Genomic DNA, 16,708 nt, shown 5'->3' with positions numbered 1-16,708 from the left:
GTTCGATCCTTGGGTCAGAAAGATCCCTTGGAGAAGGGAATGGCTACCCATTCCAGTATTCTTGCCTGGAGAGTTCCATGGACAGAGGAGACTGGCGGGTTACAATGCATGGTATATGGATAGATGATAGATATACCTAGAAAGTTCTTAAAGGAAATCTTCCAAAATGCTGGCAATAGTTCTCTTCAGACAGGACAACCACAGAATTTATTTAAAAAATTTCACAGAATTTATTTTGCTCATCTCCATGTTCTCTTTGTTTCTACCACTGTATGCGTGTATGTGTAAAAAATTCTACAATAAATAAGTAAAGTCCCTTTAGTCTATGAAATTGAACTACAATCAAACAGTGAAAATTTGTCAGGCAGGTTTGGACAGAGCCGGCTGCAGTGCCGTCTGAGGACTGCTCGTTTTCGTGCTCCCTCCTCCCCGCTCCCTGTGGACAGCCCCCATACTTGCTCACAAAGTCCCTTCCGCGTCGGAAGCCCCAGCTCAGCTCCTCTGGACACAGACAGGCACGGCCTTCCTCGTAGCACCTAGCGAAGAGCCGGTGAGCACCCTCTAGCTATGGCACTGGTTAACAGCGTCAGGGGCTTTTCCGTCGCTGGAATACCTGGAGTCGCCTAGTGTGATTCTATCCTGCATGCCTGCTCTGTGCCAGGCATTGGGTCAGTCACTGGGAGGAACATGGACAGGAATAAGTTATGGTCACTAATTGGTCACAGAGCTCTTAGTGGCAAGCAGCAAACCTGCTCCAGTCTGTGAATAGGAGAGAAATCTATTAAAGATGTCAGGCAGCTCACAGGCTTTGTGGGAGGCCAGAGGCACAGGCTTGGTTGCCACGAGGCCACACAGACTCCCAAACCTCACTGCTGCAGCAAGACGCCTCTGCCTGTGTTCACAGTCGCTGCCGCTTGTGCCATGGACGCTGCCCTCGGGACACCTCGTCCTGGGAGCGGCGCCAGCCACTGCCATCTTTCCTGGGGGACTCTGTATAGTGGCGGTTCCCCTGTGTCCTTTAAAGGGGGTCCTGCTCAGTGTGTCTGATTGTGGAACTGAAATCACACACCTGTGACAAGGATTCTAGGATGCCAAGTCCTAGAGGCTACTTAAGTGTGATGGGACTCACATTGTGTGAGATTCTTCAAACTTGTTTAAAAAGAAACCAAAGGGCTACGAACCATGACAAATATGCCCCTGGCTTTCAGGAACTCCGAGGCAGCAGCAGGCAGTTAAAACACATGAGGAGAAAGCAGAAGTGTGCAGGGGCCTGTGGGGTCCCTGGTGAGAAGGGAAGTCGCCCCTCAAGGGAAAAGGAGAGCTCCCCCAAGCTGTGTTGGGGGTGTAAGACTTATTTTAGGGGAGGTAGAGGCAGGCACTGGAAAAGATCACCATGGCCAGCTCTGAAGAGCTCTAAGAGCCAGTCGAGTAAGAGGTGAACCTCTGTGGGCAGAGGAAAAGCCAGGGTGAAATTTTAGGCACTGAGGCAGGCTGCAGGGGGACATTTGGGGATACAGTGGTGCTACGGGTTGAATCATGTTACCCCCAAATTCATATGTTGAAATCCTAAGCCCTAGTACCTCAGGAAATGACTGTATTCAAGATGGGGCCTTTAAAGAGGTAAAGTGAGGTCGTTATTAAACTGTACCATAATCCAATATGACTGGTATCCTTGTAAGAAAAGGAGGTTAGGACACAGAAGAAAGACCACAGCGAGGAGACGGCCATCTACAAGCCCAGGAGAGAGACTTCAGTAGAAATCAACCCTGCTAACAGCCTTGATCTCGGACTTCTAGCCTCCAGAATTGTGGGAAAATAAATGTCTGTTGTTTAAGCCACCCAGTCTAAAGTATTTTGTTATGGCAGCCCGAGCAAACTAGTAAAATGCTAAGTTCCTCAAATATACCAGAAGGTTCTGTTTGATGCCACTCCCCAAAGGCCATCCTGGGCATGCAGGGCTTTTCAGAAGATCATGGTTGAACACAGAGAAGGAAAGCTGGCCTGATGTAGTCAGGAGCGACGACTTCAGATTGAAGAGGGGTTTTAGAAAGTCTGGGTTGTCCAGGGAACCCTGGCTGCAAGGGTGCTGTATTCTCAAGCCATGGAGAATGGCTTGGGACATTTCTGTTGTCTCAAAATATACCCTCAGGAAGCCTGCTGGGCTGACCACTAAACTATTCTTATGTTCCTTCTTGAAGCCCATCTTCTACACCTGACTTTGTAAATCTTCATTTCTTTGTGTATGAAATCAAAAAAGACACATGCCCTGTGCCTAGCCACCCACTCAGCACAAGGGAAGGCTCAGGAAAAGAGAGTTCTCTTCCTCTGCTCTTTCACAGCAGAGGCAAATGCATATTGGGGTGGGAACAGCAAGGGTAAACATATGATTGGGGTGGAGACCTAATTTATGAACAACTCATAAATCATCTGAAACCATACTTTCCTGTTGATAGTCAAGCCTCTGTAAACACTGAATGTGACCTTGGCGTGTTATCTTTTCCAATGATGCCAAACATGTGGTCACCGTCTCTGATATAAGTCCAGTGTGGCTTTCCCGGGATGCACATGCCTGCAAGGACTCCTGCTCATCACAATGGTAGGTAACTGGGTTTCATACAGAAAAGAAAGATATGTATAGCCTTTATTTTCATAAACTGTGATGGATGTTTCTACTGGGTGCTATTCAGGGTAAATGCAACCTGGTCATGAATCTTCTATACTTGAAATACAGTGTGCTGGAGGATGAGCATCTGGGAGCTTGGGAACATCTTTGTGAATTAGCATTATTTCTGTTCTCTAAGCTGTTATTTCTTCCAGTAATTTTGGGATTAAATTGGGTTTCATATATGCTAATTCTTTAATTCCTTGGCTTTGAGTGAGTGATTTGTGAAATTAAATATAACTTCAGAGCTACAGCACTGTGTCATTTTGCAGGAAACCAAACCTGGGGAAGGCCAGAAGCTGCCTCAGGGATCTCACCAGGAGCCTGTGGGCAGTTGAGCCCTCTCTAGGCCAGCAGTCCCTAAACCTGTCTGTGCAGTGAAGTCACCTGGGGGTCAGTGAGAACTACTGATACCCAACTCCCATCCCAGATATGCTGGTCTAATTGGTCTGCAGTGAGGCCTGCCTGAGTTCCAGGGTTTTTAAGCTGCCCAGGTGATTTTTATGCTCTGCGAAATTTGGGGACAACACCCTAGGCCCTTTTCATTGTTTCATGTTGTATTAAGAAAGAAATGTGCATCAAAATCTGTAAAGACTCATCCAGACCCTTCTCTATCTTTAATTTAAACTTGATCTTTTTCGAAGTATCCTTTCGTAGAATGAGTAAAAGGGAACGCAGTGGGCTGCTCTCAGGATGCAAGGGAAGCAGGAGGAAGTGCCCCCCACCTCGGCAGGAGTAGAAAGTGAGGCTGGAGAGGATCGTCCTTCAGAAACGGTCTCGAGACAGAGCTGGAAATAGTATAAACATGGTGGGATCCTCCCAATTCCACTCAGACCCCCCCTCCTCCAGCTTCAGAGTGAACTTAACCCTAAACTATAGCCCTGGCAGGGCCCCTGCCCAGCCTAAGAATCCCTCTGAGGTCACCTGACTCTTGATCATACAGGACAAGGCTCTTCAAGGCGCAGCGACTTAGTGCAAAGGACACAATTTCTAGGAGCACCACCAGCCTGCTTCATCTCAAGGCTGGGCACCGAGCCCCACCATCTAGAAACTATAACAGATGCCAACTTTATCGCTGCACCGTCTCCTGTGCCTGCAGGTGCCAGGGGCCCGTGTTCACTGAGGACAGGAGAGGAAGCGGAGAAAGGAGGGAGGGGCTATGGAGACTAGAGTATGGGAGCAGGAAGGGAGTTTAGGGTTTCTCTGCTTAGAAGTGGTCCTTGGACCAGCTGTATTGGCATTGTCAGGGAGCTTGCTAGAATGAGGACTCTTTAAATTCCACTGAATCAGAATCTGCTTTTTATTTAATAAAATCTCCCAGGGATTCATATGCACATTGAAGCAGCATTGGTTTTGATCATTTCTCTTGTGCTTCTCACCTGGGACATTTGGTAAATATTCAAAAGCCCACGCCCTACCCTTCAGTGAGCTTGAGACTGGGGTTCCTTATTAGTAACCCAGGTGATGGCCACCCAAGTAGGGGAACCTCTCTTTTCACGAAGGGAGAGAGAGGGAGAGGAAGAGAGAGAGAGAGAGAGAGAGAGAGAAAATGCATGCCAGTGGGAAGCTATTTTTGAGACGGTGTCAGTTGTTAACTGAATAACTGGTTCTCCCCTTGTCACCACGTTCGGATTCCATCTTCCTGTCCCTGAATCACAGGCCTCTGCTCAGAGCTGCAGGAGTCATGGGAATCCTGCTCTCCTCACTCACCCTGGTCCGCAGCCCTGGCTCATGTCCATCGACACCTCTGTTTCGAGACTCGGTGAAACAAGACCTTCAAGATTTCTGTGGTCATTTCCCCTCTTCCAGTAGCCCCCTTTTTGGATGAAGAGAGCAGAAATTTTGCTAATGAGGCTGGCTTTTTTTTTTTTTGAGAAAACATTCAGGTTTCCACAGTGATCTTAAGCTGAAGATTATTCAAAAGAAGAAAACAGGGAGAGCAGGTGCAGCCTCAAGTCCTGGTGTGAGCTAAACGTACGGAGGGTTTGTTGTGGGAATTCATTTATTTCTTTGATTATAAAATCAAGGCATTTCATTGTGGACAATTTAGCAAATAAAAATCCAAAGAAGAAGTAGTCATAATCCCTTAGCTCAAAAATGACTTGCTAAAATGTGCCACAAAACCGTCAGTCTCTCTGGGTATCTTTTTACATTGTAGGAATCACACCAAGCAAACGGCTTTGTAACCTTATTTCACTTAACGATACATAGTGATCATTTACTCACGTCACTTCATTTTCTCTCACTTCCTCAGCTGACCGGTGTCTTTTCTGAATCTCCATCTTGTAAAGCAGTCCTGTTCTTGAGCATCGGTGATTTCTGTTTTCCCACAGCAGTGAACATCCCTGAGGAGCAGTTGATAGCCTCTGTGCTGTTCTATTTAGGACCAAGTCTTAGAAGTGAAAAGACTTAGAAGTGAAGGCAAAGGCTGTAAATAGTCTGAAGACTTTGAATGGGTATACACCCCATAAAAATTGTTCTAATACAAACCGCCCTCGTGCATTTTACTTCCCATCTATGTCTCTATTTCCCTCTCGTGTTAGAAATTAACTCATTATTTTTGTCGTCCCGTTATGACTCTATTTTCTCTATGGTCACATTTCTCGTGTTATATGTCAGTGGAATTTCTCATGTGTTTATTCATCATTTCTATCAGCGTCTGTGCCTGTGTGTGTGAAACATCACCTTGTCTTCTTTATCATTTTTCAGCTATGCTTCCCTTTTTCCCATGGATATATAGAAACTCTTCATATATTGATGTTCTCCAAATTTGGTAACTGTTTTTTTTAATTTTATGACTTACAACTTTTACATATTTAAACCTATTTATTTTCTTTTCCTTTTCTGCTTAGAATATTTGCCTGTATTTCTGTGATTAGTTTATGGTCTTATTGTAAACATGTAACCTTTGAATCCTTTTAGAAAGTATTTTATTGTGAGAACTAAAGTAGAAAATGAACTTTTTTTCTTCCTCAAATAGTTCACCATTTGTTCTAATACCATTTATTGAATAATCATTCTCTACAGATTTCAAAGACTAAATTTATTTTAATAATATATATTTATATTTACTCATAAATAAGTATATTTTTTCTGTTTTTTTTTAATTTTGTTCCATTTATTTGTCTCTATATCAGCAACACACTACTTCAAGTAGCATCAGCTCATAATTAATTTTAGACACTTACAGAATAAGTACCCTCATCCCATCTTCCTTTTTAAAAGCTTCCTGGAAATTCCCACCTTAAAGTTTGTTTAGTTTGCTCGCCTCAAAATGATGACAAGAGCAACCTGATGCTTTCCTTTGTTCTACAGATCAAATATCAGCCTAGAGGAGCTGATATGTTCATCAGCCATCAGCAATGCCTTTATCATCTGGAAAATGAAGTTCTTAGCCTTGTGGTCTAAGAACCCTGACTATCCCAATTAGCTCCAGCAAGTCTCCAATTGTGGTTTATTTGTCTTCATATCTTTGTCCTGTTTTATTATCTTTGTCATTGTTCTATTATCTTCTTGAAACTCTCTTCAATCCCTTATTTCTGTCATTTAAATTATACGTGCCCTGCAAAGCAGCTAAAAATCTCCTATCCACAAGGGTTTCCTGAACTCCTCTGTAGTAAAATAGCACACTAACATTATTGCTCTGAGTTTTCACTCACATTTTGCTTTTTCCCCAGTTAATTTTAGTAACTTTATAGATCTTGTTTCTTTGTTAGATTATCTGAAGATAGAAGCTCTACCTTCAAACCACCTGTCAGAGCCCAGCAGGGCCCTCCCTACAGGACACTCAGTCAATAATTACCAACTGAATCCATTCATTTTTCTTCCCTGGCCCTTCTTTACTTTACAGAACGCTCTTCTGTTCAGCTTTGTGGTTTTAGCCACCTTTGTGACTTTATGCAATGCCCAGTGCTATTTGATACCTAATGAGAGCTCCGCATCTAATGGTAAGTCCTGACTTTTCAATGTTTTGTTATTTGATTGCATCTCAGTAAATATAAACTATTGGCAGATGAATAACCTTAAATCTGCATGAGATAGAGGGTTAGGGCAGATGTATAAATGGAGTAAAATGAGGTACTTCAACATTCCATTTACATAAGAAAGTGGTTCTCAATCCTAGCTGTATGAGAATTGCCTGGAGAATTTTTGAAGCTTACTCAGCCTACCAGGCTCCTCCGTCCATGGGGTTTTCCAGGCAAGAGGACTGTGGGCTGCCACTGCTGTCTCCGAATGCCCAGGCCCATTCAAAACCAGGTAAATCAGAATCTCAAGGATAGGATCTACATATTTAGAAGCTTCTTGATTGATGCTTACATGCAGTTAGGGTTGAGAGTCATTGATTATTCCAGTACTTCTCAAACGCTAAATGTGTGTGCAAACCCTCTGGGACTCTTACTAAAGTTCGGATTCTGATTCTTTGGCCTGGAGTCGACTGCGAGTCTTCATGGCTCATGCCCTCAGGTGGTCCTAGTGTTGCTGGCCCCTCAAGCAGACACGAGACCACCATGTATCTACAGCAGTGGTTCTCATTCATGATTGAACATCTGAACCCACTAAGGGAGACGTCCAAAAATGCGGCAGCCTGGGCCTCACGTCCAGAGACTCGGATTTCTTTGTTCTGCGTTGGTACCCAGGCACAGGCTTTTTTTTTTTTTTGTAAAGTGTCCAAGATGTTTCATATGTGCTTTTGGGGTTGAAAACCAAATAAAAGAGGAGAAAAGAGGCATTTATCCAGAGGTAATATAGCAGCAAAAAGTCGCCCTAAGTACTCCTAGGCTCATAATTTGTTGTTGTTGTTTGGTTGCTGAGTCAAGTCCAGCTCTTTTGCGACCCCATGGACTGCAGCCTGCCAGGCTCCTCTGTCCATGGGATTTCCCAGGCGAGCATACCGGAGTGGGTTGTCATTTCCTTCTCCAGGGGATCTTCCTGACCCAGAGATTGAACCCAAGTCTCCTGCATTGGCAGGTGGATTCTTTTTTTCTCTACCTCAGGTTTGGCAGGTGTATTCTTTCCTGCTGAGCTATCAGGGAATTTTGGCTCATAATAGCTATCTAATTAAAGAGGGAGGGACTTACATTTTCTTGAAATGTCTGTTCTGAAATGAACTCTGAATAGATTTAATCTTGTTGTAAGGAAAATATGATAAGTAGTATGAGTTAGAAAGTGCTGAATTTAGCCATGAATGAATATATGAGTACTTTTCTGAGATGCTTCTAAAATCACCGAGAGTCTCTCTCTGAGTGGGGTGGAGTACAGATGGTACCAACTAGCCCCAGTGTCCTTCTCCTTGTTGCGTGACCTTAGGACTCTGCTGATGATGCCACATGCATTATTTTAGGATGCAAGGATCTCAGTGGAGTCACACACGAGCTGAAATCAGACTGGAAGACTGAGAACTGTGAAAGCTGTCATTGTGACAGTGATGGAATTGAATGTTGCAACACGTAAGTCGCAAGCCAGCCGGGCTGAGAGGGGCAGGCGGCCACTGTTGGGGTGCTGTCTGAGGAACAGCTGCTCCCTCTTTCAAAACCCCGTCCTGGGGCTTCCCTGGTGGTCCAGTGGTTGAGACTCGTTGCTTCCAATGCAAGGGGCTCAGACTTGATTCCTGGTTGGGGGACTAAGATCCCACATGCTGAGCAGCCATGCCAAAAAATTTGAAAAACAAACAAAAAGCCCCAAATCCCCAAATCCCATCTTGAAGGAAGTTTAGTTTTCAATCCTATTTCTTTCTTTTCTTTTTTTAAATCATGGTAAAATATACATAACATAAAATTTACCATTTTAAAAAGTAACTTTCAGTGGCATTAAGTATATTTGCGGTTTTCTGCAACCATCTCCACCATCCATCTCCAGAAATCTTTCTTCTTCCCAAACTAAAATCCCAGACCTATTGAACAACAACTCCCCACCTCCTACTCTCCCTAGTTCCTGGCAACCACAGTTCTACGCTGTATCTATGAATTTGACAACCCTAGGTGGAGGTGTCCCCACTCCAGTGCTCTTGCCTGGAGAATCCCATGGATGGAGGAGCCTGGTGGGCTGCAGTCCATGGGGTCGTGAAGAGTCGGGCACAACTGAGCGACTTCACTTTCACTTTTCACTTTCATCCATTGGAGAAGGAGATGGCAACCCACTCCAGTGTTCCTGCCTGGAGAATCCCAGGGACGGGGAGCCTGGTGGGCTGCTGTCTATGGGGTCACACAGAGTCGGACACGACTGAAGTGACTTAGCAGCAGCAGGTGGAGGTGTACAGTATTTGTCCTTTTACGACTGGTATTGGGAAGTAAGAAAACTCCCCCCCACCTAGGTTCTTCTGGCTAAGAACTAAATTTACATGAGACTGATTAACAGGAAAAAATCAAATTTATTTTCATATGTACGGGAATCCCACAAACATGAGAGGTTTAGAGACAGAAGCACAAAGGCAGGTAGAATGAGTTACATATGCCATCCTGTGCTAAGGAAAGAGATAGGGGCTTGGGCTTTGCACGGACAGAAGCGTCATTCACAGGATGAAAAGAGTGAGAGTATCCGTTTCATAATTCGATGTTTCAATCAGTTCAGTCGCTCAGATGTTTACCCTGACATATAAATGGGGTCACTTAAATACAATTTGTCTCTGGTAATAACTCTTCTCTGGGAAGAACCCTCAATTTAAATACTTCCTAGGGAGTTGGGGGGTGGCGACAGAAGTTTGTTTTGAGGCTGCGATGTGACTATTGCTTTTAGCTCAAAATAAGCTTCATGAAAAAGTGGCACCTATTGGGGTGGCTCATCCTGAGCACCCACACTGGCTTATGTCAGTGTAATGTCCTCAAGAATCATTCATGTTGTAGCGTGTCTCAGAATGTCCTTCCTTTTTAAAGCTGAATAGTGTTTCACTGCATATATACAGTAAACATTTTTCAGCTTTAAAAAGGAAAAAATTACATTCACTATATTATATCACATATATATTAGACAGATAAATATATTAAATTTAAATATATAATAATACATATTATCTATAAATTTAAATGTATTAAATTATGTCTATATTATATATAGATATCTATAGATAATCTGTATGGATACATAGGTATCTATGCTGCTGCTGCTGCTGCTAAGTCACTTCAGTCGTGTCCGACTCTGTGCGACCCCAGAGACGGCAGCCCACCGGGCTCCGCCGTCCCTGGGATTCTCCAGGCAAGAACACTGGAGTGGGTTGCCATTTCCTTCTCCAATATAGAGATCTGTAGATAATATTATATACATATGTACACATATATATAATCACATTTTGTTTATTCATGTATCTGTTAATGGGTTCCTTCTACCTCAGACTTATTTCTTTTAGGTCATTTTTGAATTTTGATAATAACTTTTATTATTAAATATCTATATCCCTATGGGTTGCTAAAAATAGGAAAGGGTACCCACCAGTCTGAAGCTGTTCTAGAAGGGATCTGGCTTTCCTGCAGCTTTGCCTGGACTGTGGCAATTTGCAGGAACAGGAATGGCTCTGAACACAGGCAGAGGATATGGATGTGAGGAGCAAAGGATGCTCTGTAGTGACCCTTGTACTCTAAACCCGAAGTTGCTTCACTGCTCAAGTTTAACTCAAGTCACCCGAAAGGTTGTGCAGATGTTTTCTTCTGGATGCCAAAGTTCTGGTACTCGGGCCAAAAAAGCAGAAAGTACCTGCAAAGTGGTCCTAATTCTCCTCTTTCCTCAGCAGTTGCATCCAAATCAGCCGTCCCACCTCCACTCCTCCCCATCCCTATCCATCTCTTGTCTTGACATCAGTCTTGGCCCTATAGTGTTTCACAAGGACAAGAGTGGCTTTGATGATAGAAGCATTAGTGTAAAGAAGCGTTCCCCAAACTTGCCCCATCACAGACTCATCTGAGAAGCTTAATGAAATATAGATTCCTGGGGCCCACCTCTGAAACCTACTGAGTCAGGATCTACCGGAGGCCATGCAATTTGGATTTTAATAGGTGCCTCAGAGAGTCTTGTGATACCTATCACCAAGGAGTAGAAGCACAAACACTTGACTTAACTCAAAACACCTGAGTGCTACTGAAGTTTAAGTACCTGGAAAGTTCTGAATCCATTTGTTGAGCATGCCCCATGCCAAGTGCTAAGTGGAACAAAAGGAATATCGGATCCAGAGACTGTATGTCTGGCTACCTGAAGCAGGTTTGCAGGTATTGCCTTGACTGAGTCATATATTACAAATGAACCTTGATTCTGTGCTCCTGAAACCTGATTTTTGTCTTTTTATCAAGTGTCAATGTGACTCTGGAGTGTGATAGCATCAGCAGGATTAAGCCCAGTGAGCCTTTCCTCTCTGACATCAGAGTACCCCTCCACAGGGCCCAAAGCATCCTTGTCCACTAGATTCGACCCTCCCCACCCCACTCTGGGATGCCGCATCACAGCCATGTCAATGTGATCTTTTTCTAGGGGTCTCATGGACCTAGTGTGGAAAACAGTGAAGTGAAAAGAGCCTTGATGCTGGGGCCAGAGTAACTGAGTCTGAATCTCCATTCCCTTGTATAGCAGCTGTGTGACTCTGTATAAGTTTCTTAATCTCTCTGAGACTCAGTTTCTTCACCATAAAATACGGATAATCAAGTGAATATGAGAATTAAATGAGGGAGTTCCTTGGTGGTTCAGAGTTTGCTGCTGCTAAGTCGCTTCAGTCATATCCGACTCTGTGCGACCCCATAGATGGCAGCCCACCAGGCTCCCCGTCCCTGGGATTCTCCAGGCAAGAACACTGGAGTGGGTTGCCATTTCCTTCTCCAGTGCATGAAAGTGAAAAGTGTAAGTGAAGTCGTTCAGTCGTGTCTGACTCCTAGCGACCCCATGGACTGCAGCCTACCAGGCCCCTCGGTCCATGGGATTTTCCAGGCAAGAGTACTGGAGTGGGTTGCCATTGCCTTCTCCGGGTTCAGAGTTTAGGACTTGGCATTTTCGCTGCCATGGGCCTGGGTTCAATTTCTGGTTGGCGAACAAAGATCCTGCAAGATGAGAAGTAAGGCCCCCAAAATTAATTAATTAAATGAGATTCTTCATATAAATTCAGGCTACCCTCATGGCTCAGTCAGTAAAGAACCCTCCTGCCATGCAGGAAACATAAGAGAAATGGGTTGGATCCCTGGGTCGGGAAGATCCCCTGGAGAAGGGAATGGTGAACCACTCCAGGATTCTTGCCTACAGAATTCCATGGACAGAGGAGCCTCAGGCAACAGTCCATGGATCACAAAGAGCTAAACACTACTGAGCGACTAACACACACACAGATTCATTTAAATTCATTAACTTAAAACACATTTAATGTCTTCTCTAGACCAGTTATGTCCCTCAATCCTGGGATAGAAACTGACTTCAGGTCACAGCACAGAGCCCCTTCCCTGCCTCCTGCCACCTTGACTATCTCACTCAGCACAGAGCTTCACATGGAGGAGACTGGCACATTTTTTCTACTGCTCAGAGTCTTCAGCCCCTTTCTCCTACAATTATATCACCGCCTATGAAGTTTCTCTTGTGAATTTTTTTTTTTTGGTGATACATGTTTTGATAAGATTTTCTCTGGGTGAATTTCTTCACTCACTGCACTCTTTAAGGGACACTATCTAGATCTGAAGCTGCCCAGAAGCAATTGAGCTTGAGGTTGGTGGCCCAGGCCCAGGCTGCTCTGGACTCCCCACTACCCAGGTCATCCACCCTTGGGAAAACCTTCTTCCAGTGTTCCCTTTGGTTTCCATATTACCCTTTGGGAATAGGACTGAAATGTCCTCTTGTGTTAAAATAAGTTAAAGGTCACTTTGTGGAAGGAAGCGTTGTCACAAAGGCCAGGGAGATGGCTATTTTGTATGCACTTTGAAGATGGACAATTTAAATCTGGAGTTTACAGGTGGGTTTCAAGAGGGCAATGAGCCCTAAAATTGTTTGCACCCTTGAATGTGTGGGTGGATTCTCCCCAGGGAGATCTTTTCCAGTTTTCATCAGCTTCTCCCTGGGGTCCATGGTCCCTGACTGAAGTGACCCATTGTTCCCGTTGGCTGAGACGGCTCCTGACATAACAGGCCTCCGTGCCAGCGTTGGGACAACTGTCCCCTTCCCACATTCAGGCAGCAGTACTGCTGGCTACTTCCTGAGCAGCAAGGACAAGAAGCGTCAGGCTGGAGCAGGCTGCCTGGCCTCAGGGGAGTCCAGAGCTCTGGGCCTGTTGGAACTCGCTGCGGTCCAGTATGTGCAGGATGGAATTTAGCCATGAAGTCAGGGATGGTCTGTGTTCATAGTTCAGGCCCTGTGTATTGGGGTGCAGATTTCTGAGAGTGACATGTTAAGATTCCCTTATGTAGGTGAGGGGCACTCCAGACACCTGGAGTGTGGGCGGCTTCCAGCTCAAAGTTAGCCCCCAGGGAGGCTGGGCATCCTGTTCCTTGTAACACGTGTTGTTCTTCTCTCAATGGCAGTGTAGCTATACCTATGGGTTATGACAGAGACAAGTGCCAGGCAGTCTTCAACAAGGAGACCTGCACCTACACAGTGCTGGAGAAGAAGAACCCACTGAAGAACTGCACTGTCACGGCGTGGGTGTTATAACGTGCTTTTCATGGGCCCAGAGCTCCCCACCTGGGGGCCCAGCTTCTCCCAGGTCAGGCTTCATTCTCCTATGGCCTCTAATAGTCTGATTGTATAACCCTACCTATTAGTAAAAAATGTTTTAAGCAAGCACTTGAGTATGTGTGTACTTTTAATTGATAAATTATGTATGCATTGATATAACACACATTATGAAGCATGCAAACAGATAAAGGAGGAAACAAAAATAAATGCTGATAAAAGTTATACAATTTTTCCTCCACTGCAACAGATCATTGTGTGTCCCTCACTCAGAGGAGCGCTGCTGCTTTTCTTGCTTTCGATAATCTGTGCCCTGCTGCCCCAGTGCCCCACTGTCTGGTGGATGAAATCCTCTTTTCTTTGAGGTTTCCATGTTCATTCTTCCTTCCTGCTCTTCAGAGAGCATCTGCTGAGTCCTTCATACACGTCCGTGTTTGCCTGAGGTTAACCTGGGAGAAGTGCCTCCAAGGCCACACGCAGCCCAGTGGGTGTGAAAAAGCCTGGAGTCCTGACTTGCCATTGGGGAATGGCTTGGGTACAGGGCTCCAGTATCGGTTGTCAAAACCGAGGAACTTAAGACGGTGACAATGTTGATCGTCTCTTGCTGTTTCTGTGAACAGAACATTTGTTCAGTCAACAGGTCCTTACTGGGTGCCCGGCAGTGCTCTGGGCCTGGGGATGCAGTAGTGAGCCAGGCCCCTGCTCTCTTGGGGCTTAGAGTTGGGTGTGTGTGTGTGTGACAAATCACAAGCAAGCAAACAGTCCTCTGTTGACAATCCATGGACAGTTGGTAAAGAGCTTTATTTCACCTCTGGCCCCTCACCCCATCTGTGCAAACACACCATGTGGACTAGCTGAGCAATCTCAGTAGGTCCTGGATCTTGGTCACCAGAAGATAATTTAAAAAAAAGTGCCTTGGTCACTTTTAGTTGCAAAAAAAAAGTCTTAATCCAGAATCATCCTCTGAATCGAAAAAGAATGAGGGACCGGAACATTAAGAGTATGCTGCCATTTTGGCTTCATCTGCCTGACAGTGTTCAAGACGATTTACTTCCTCATGGGGCTTTCATGGGCTTCTTAGACATTCCCTCCTGCTCCTCTGTCTCCATAGCTCCCTTTCCAGTCTGGTTTCTCTGGTAACTCGGATGATAAAGAATCTGTCTGCAACGCAGGAGACCCGGGTTCAAGCCCTGGGTTGGGAAGATTCCCTGGGAAAAAAATGGCAACCCACTCCAGTACTTTTGCCTGGGAAATCCAATGGACCAAGGAGCCTGGCCGCCTACAGTCCTTGGGTCAGAGCGTTGGACACGCTTTAGTGAACAGCAGCAGCACCCCTCCGACCCCTCCCGCGACAGCCCCCAGCTTCTGCCTTTGCTTCCTGCTGCCTTCTGCTGAGGCAGCCTCGTCTCTGGTCATTCTTGGGTGAGTTGCATAAGGCTCTACCAAAATCATTTCCCTTGAAAATCCTACTCACATGGTCTTCCATCTTCCTGGGAAATCTGAGGAGCAGGTTAGCAGCTATTAATGGTACTGGGGACTTCTTCAAAAGGAAGACTGCCAGGGACCAGCCCCAGCTGATCCAGGGTATTCGAAGGAGAGACGGGGTAGGCGAGGGTCAGGAAACAACTACTTAATTAAACGTTAAGTAAGGATATAACGAGTAATAGAATGAGGAGAGCTCAGTGAGGAAATTCAGTGGAGAAAAGCGGCTGAAATAAGGATAGCTCAGCAGGAAAATTCAGTGAAGAAAAGAGGCTGAGTAGCTTGGTTTACGCGGGAGACCAATAAAACTTCAAGACAAGAAGCTTGCACCACTTACGTAGGCCGCAGGCGTCCTTCCGTTCTCCCAAAGGAGAGGAGATACTGAGGCCTCCCCGGTCGGATCTTAGAAGCCCAGGCATAAGTAGCAAGCATGGCGGGTTCCACGCTCCAGATGGAGACTCAGCCAGAATTTTGAGAGAGAGAGCGACATGGGGAGACCAAGTTTCGGTGAACAAGGCCCGCACTTTATTTTCCAAAGTAGTTTTTATACCTTAAGTTATGCATAGAGGATAATGGGGGAAGGGGTGGAGTCATGCAAGGACAGCAGTTCCTGGGTCTAATCGAAGCCAGGCTTTCAAACTTATCATATGCAAAAGTTCAGGTGATTGACATCATCTTCTGGCCAGGAGGCCTGTTAACATTTTAAGAAACTTATTTTTCTCTAAAGGTGATTATTCCAAAGTCAGGCACCAGCCTCCAAAAAAGCACTGGACAAAGCTGCATTTTACATTTCTATACCCCCATTATATCAATCAATACACTGCCAAGGACACAGTAGGTAAGGAGTATGGAGACTTAGCAGCAAACATTGGCTCAATAAGTGAAAAACCCTTCACCAATACAATTTCTAATCAATCTTTTAACTACTCAAAAGAATCTGTGTTTAGACAGTTTAGAACATCTCCTGCCTCTCACAGTTGGGAGGCTCTGAACAATCACATGTGGCCGGAAAAACCTATTCAGGCAGGCTAGAGGATTTCCAAAGGAGTTTGTAGGTTGAAACACTGTCACACCCAGGAATTATTAACTGGAGCTGTAAGCTAACTCTTTTTTCAGAGAGAGGTAGTGGGGGACAGCCCCCCGTAAAGTCAGAGGTGTAGGTGAGAGCACAAAGCAGAAAGTAGGCAGACTCTGGTTTTGGGGGTAGATGCTCGAGAATTTCCAGGGGGACTCCTGAGGCTCGATCCCGCCTTTGCGTATGCCGAGCCTCCTTCCTCATGACCTTTGTCATGGGCCGAGTTCCTCACGCTGGCTCCCAGCAGTGATAGAATTCTAGTTGAGCTATTCCAGATCCTGAAAGATGATACTGTGGAAAGCGCTGCACTCAATATGCAATATGCACTCAATATGCAATATGCCGGCTCCTGGCATCAGACAAAGATCCTTATTTTAACATCTGGTAATGAACAAACAGACCAATAAAATTCCAATGCGGATAATTTCAAACTGTGAGGGGAGGTGTGTGGTGGTGGTGCAAACAGAGTGGTGGAATGCGGAGTGTAGAGAATTGTGTGGTGTGTGATATGGTACAAACAAATGCTTTGCAGTCAGATAGTGTAGTTTGGAATAGGGCTCTGACATTTATTTATTGAATTTTTAAAAACTGTGGCAAAATACACATAACTTAAAATGTATCATCTTAGCCATTTTGGGGTACAGTTGTGTGGTGTTAAGCACATTCACATGGCCGTGCAATCATCATCACACCGAATATCCAGAATTTCCCATTGTCCCAAACAGAAACTCTGTATCCATGAACACTAATTCCCCTTCCCCAAGTCTGGCAAACCATTATTCTATTTTTCTGTAGGTATCTCATGTAAATGGAACCATATTCCATTCGTCCTTTTGTGTCTTCTGACATTTATTTTTGCATCTGTG

At 45.0% G+C, this 16,708-nt stretch overlaps 1 protein-coding gene across 1 annotated transcript; it reads left to right on the top strand.

The window, feature by feature from the left end:
* Positions 1-2,559: 2,559 nt before the first annotated feature.
* MSMB (microseminoprotein beta) lies at positions 2,560-13,264 on the top strand. Its single transcript, XM_055588495.1, has 4 exons — positions 2,560-2,596; positions 6,379-6,609; positions 12,787-12,904; positions 13,135-13,264. The coding sequence occupies exons 1-4, from the start codon at positions 2,560-2,562 to the stop codon at positions 13,262-13,264; spliced, it is 516 nt and encodes a 171-aa protein (XP_055444470.1).
* The last annotated feature ends 3,444 nt before the right edge of the window (positions 13,265-16,708 follow it).

This window comes from Bubalus kerabau, chromosome 1 (genome assembly GCF_029407905.1).
Source record: "Bubalus kerabau isolate K-KA32 ecotype Philippines breed swamp buffalo chromosome 1, PCC_UOA_SB_1v2, whole genome shotgun sequence".
Classification (NCBI taxonomy): Eukaryota; Metazoa; Chordata; class Mammalia; order Artiodactyla; family Bovidae; genus Bubalus; species Bubalus kerabau.
The sequence above is the reverse complement of the archived record's forward strand: the minus strand, read 5'-3'. Positions and strand labels throughout refer to the sequence as shown.